The sequence below is a fragment of the Mandrillus leucophaeus genome, unplaced genomic scaffold (genome assembly GCF_000951045.1).
Source record: "Mandrillus leucophaeus isolate KB7577 unplaced genomic scaffold, Mleu.le_1.0 Scaffold375, whole genome shotgun sequence".
In the NCBI taxonomy this organism is placed as follows: domain Eukaryota; kingdom Metazoa; phylum Chordata; class Mammalia; order Primates; family Cercopithecidae; genus Mandrillus; species Mandrillus leucophaeus.
In genome coordinates this window covers 2687128-2689563 of record NW_012103976.1, presented here as the reverse complement: position 1 = coordinate 2689563, position 2436 = coordinate 2687128, and the positions used below count along the sequence as shown (strand labels likewise).

At 37.0% G+C, this 2436-nt stretch overlaps 1 protein-coding gene across 1 annotated transcript in view; it reads left to right on the top strand.

The window, feature by feature from the left end:
* Positions 1–2436, top strand: part of LOC105546939 (von Willebrand factor A domain-containing protein 8-like) — a gene marked incomplete at its 5' end in the record, with an annotated part of 39465 nt that overhangs the window by 33670 nt on the left and 3359 nt on the right. Inside the window, one exon of the mRNA XM_011990270.1 lies at positions 6–57. Coding sequence (XP_011845660.1) covers positions 6–57 — 52 coding nt within the window. The remainder of the gene's footprint in view (positions 1–5; positions 58–2436) is intronic.

The following is a 2436-nucleotide window of genomic DNA, read 5'->3' as shown; positions in this document are numbered from 1 at the left end:
CTTACACTTCAGCCTTCAGTTAAAGACGGACTTATTGTATATGAAGACTCACCTTTGGTTAGTAATCTAATCATAGAAATGTTTTCAAGTGCATTTTTGTATCATAGTTGTGTTTCAGTTTTTGGAGGATGGATCTCTCATGGATTATGTATTAGTCTGTTTTCATGCTGCTTATAAAGACATACCTGAGACTGGGTAATTTATAAAGAAAAAAAGGTTTAATGGACTCACAGTTCCATGTGACTCTGAAGGTCTCACAATCATGGTGGAAGGTGAAAGGCATGTCTTACATGGCAGCAGGCAAGAGAGAATGAGAACCAAGAAAAGGGGTTTGCCCTTGTAAAACCATCAGATCTTGTGAGAGTTCCTCACTACCACAAGAACAGTGTGGGGGAAACTGCCCCCAGGATTCAGTTATCTCCCATCGGGTCCCTCCCACTGGGTCCCTCTTTTGAATTATGGGAGCTACAATTCAAGATGAGATTTGGGTGGGGACACAGCCAAACCATATCAGATTCTAGTACGTTTCAGCCTAACTGGAAAGCGTTCATTCATGTTCATTTTAGGAGAGGATATTTATACACAAATTATTGGGAAGATAACATATTTTCCTATTTTGTCCTTCTGTCTTCAGAGTGAGAGATTTAGAGAATGACAGAAATCCTCTATTGATTTCTTTTCTATTCCAGATTTTTTTTTTAAGTTTACCATCATTTTCAAATGTATACAGTTTGAAAATAGGTAAGGTTTCTAGAAAAGTTTTTAGAAGTGGTTCTATTTAGTAAAATATTAGCCCAGTGTTTTAGACAGCTGGGAAGATCCAGTCCTCAACTTCCTACACAAGACCTAAAGAAATCTCAGCCTGCCAGGCATGTCCCTCTCTGCACATGACACCTTTGCAGTAATGGCACAAAGAAGTCATCATGGGAACCTCTGTGGTCCACACCCCAGGGAGTGGAGTCTTTCGGATCTCCTGCCTGAGTTCTCCCAGATTGGGCCTGACTTTCCCTCAACAAAGACCGGGTTGAGGATAGAAGCTACATGTTTTCTTGTTTTAAATTCAGTTATTTTTTTATCCTAAAATTTAAAAAAGAAATTTCTTATAAGTTTTTTAAAAATATGCTTTAAAATAACTGTGGTAGAAGGAATGCTCATTTCTTAATCTGTATTTTCTTAAAATATACCATCCTACGAGAAAAATTAGGATATGGTCCACTTTACGTTATATTTCTTACTATTTTTTTTTTAATCTTGAGATTTTCACTTAAATTCATTGGATATCTTCTTTTATCCACCCCTCAAAAATGTTTTTAAGACTTTTCTCTAGCTTTCGTCTTCTCACCATCAACCCAGTCACCTTAAATCTAAGACTTTTATTTTTCCTTTCTCCTCTTCCCACCGAAGCAACTGCCAAGACTGTAGATTCTGCCTCTACAAAACCTTCAAATCAGTCTAATGCCTTTTATTTCCATTTTTTTCATACCTCCCTCAAATCAGGTTCCCAAACCACTTTTTAGCCAAACTATTCTGCATATTGTCGCCAGATTAAATATCCTAAAGTGTAGCTCCAAGCTCCACTTCTATCATGTGTCAACTCATAACCATTAAATTGCATCCCATTACTTAACGAGGAAGTACCTATTTCTTGGTCTGGCAGTTAAACCCTTAGCAGTAGACACCCAGTCTACCCTTCTAGTCCCTTTTCTCACATTTAACTTCTACTTCAGCCAGCATAGACTGTTCATAGTCACTCATTTCTAGATTTGCCCCAGGATTTCTTGAGTTTGACCATTGATTCTTTTTGTCTTGAGTAGCCACCTCTTCTGCCCTATCCATTTTGGGTCTATTACAATTGTATACTCTTTTAAGAGCTTTAACAAATTCAGTGTTCTAATGTCCACAATGATTGTAATGTCTCACTCTTCATGACTCCCATGGCACTTTCTCTATTTGTTATACTTCTTTTAAATCTCTCCTACTCTTGGGTGTGAGATGTTGTTGGGTATCACTACCATGGGAATAATTTTAATACTAAAATGAAATAAAAGGATTACTGTAGAGTTGGCAGTTTAGTAACTACGTGAAGCTTTTGGTAGAAATCCCAAAATTTTGTTTCCATCTCTGCTATAGATATATGTGTGTGTGTGTGTGTGTGTGTGTGTGTGTGTGTGTGTGTGTGTGTGTGTATTCTCATAACTTAAATAAAGCCAGCTGTTACAAATTCAAAGCAGTAAGTAATGAAGTTTTAATAATGGCTGTCTTCATTTAATTGTTTATGATAAATTTTCTGTCTTCAAAGGTTAAAGCAGTAAAGTTGGGTCACATTCTGGTAGTAGATGAGGCAGACAAAGCTCCAACAAATGTCACGTGTATTTTAAAAACTCTAGTAGAAAATGGAGAAATGATTCTAGCAGATGGAAGACGCATTGTTGCAAG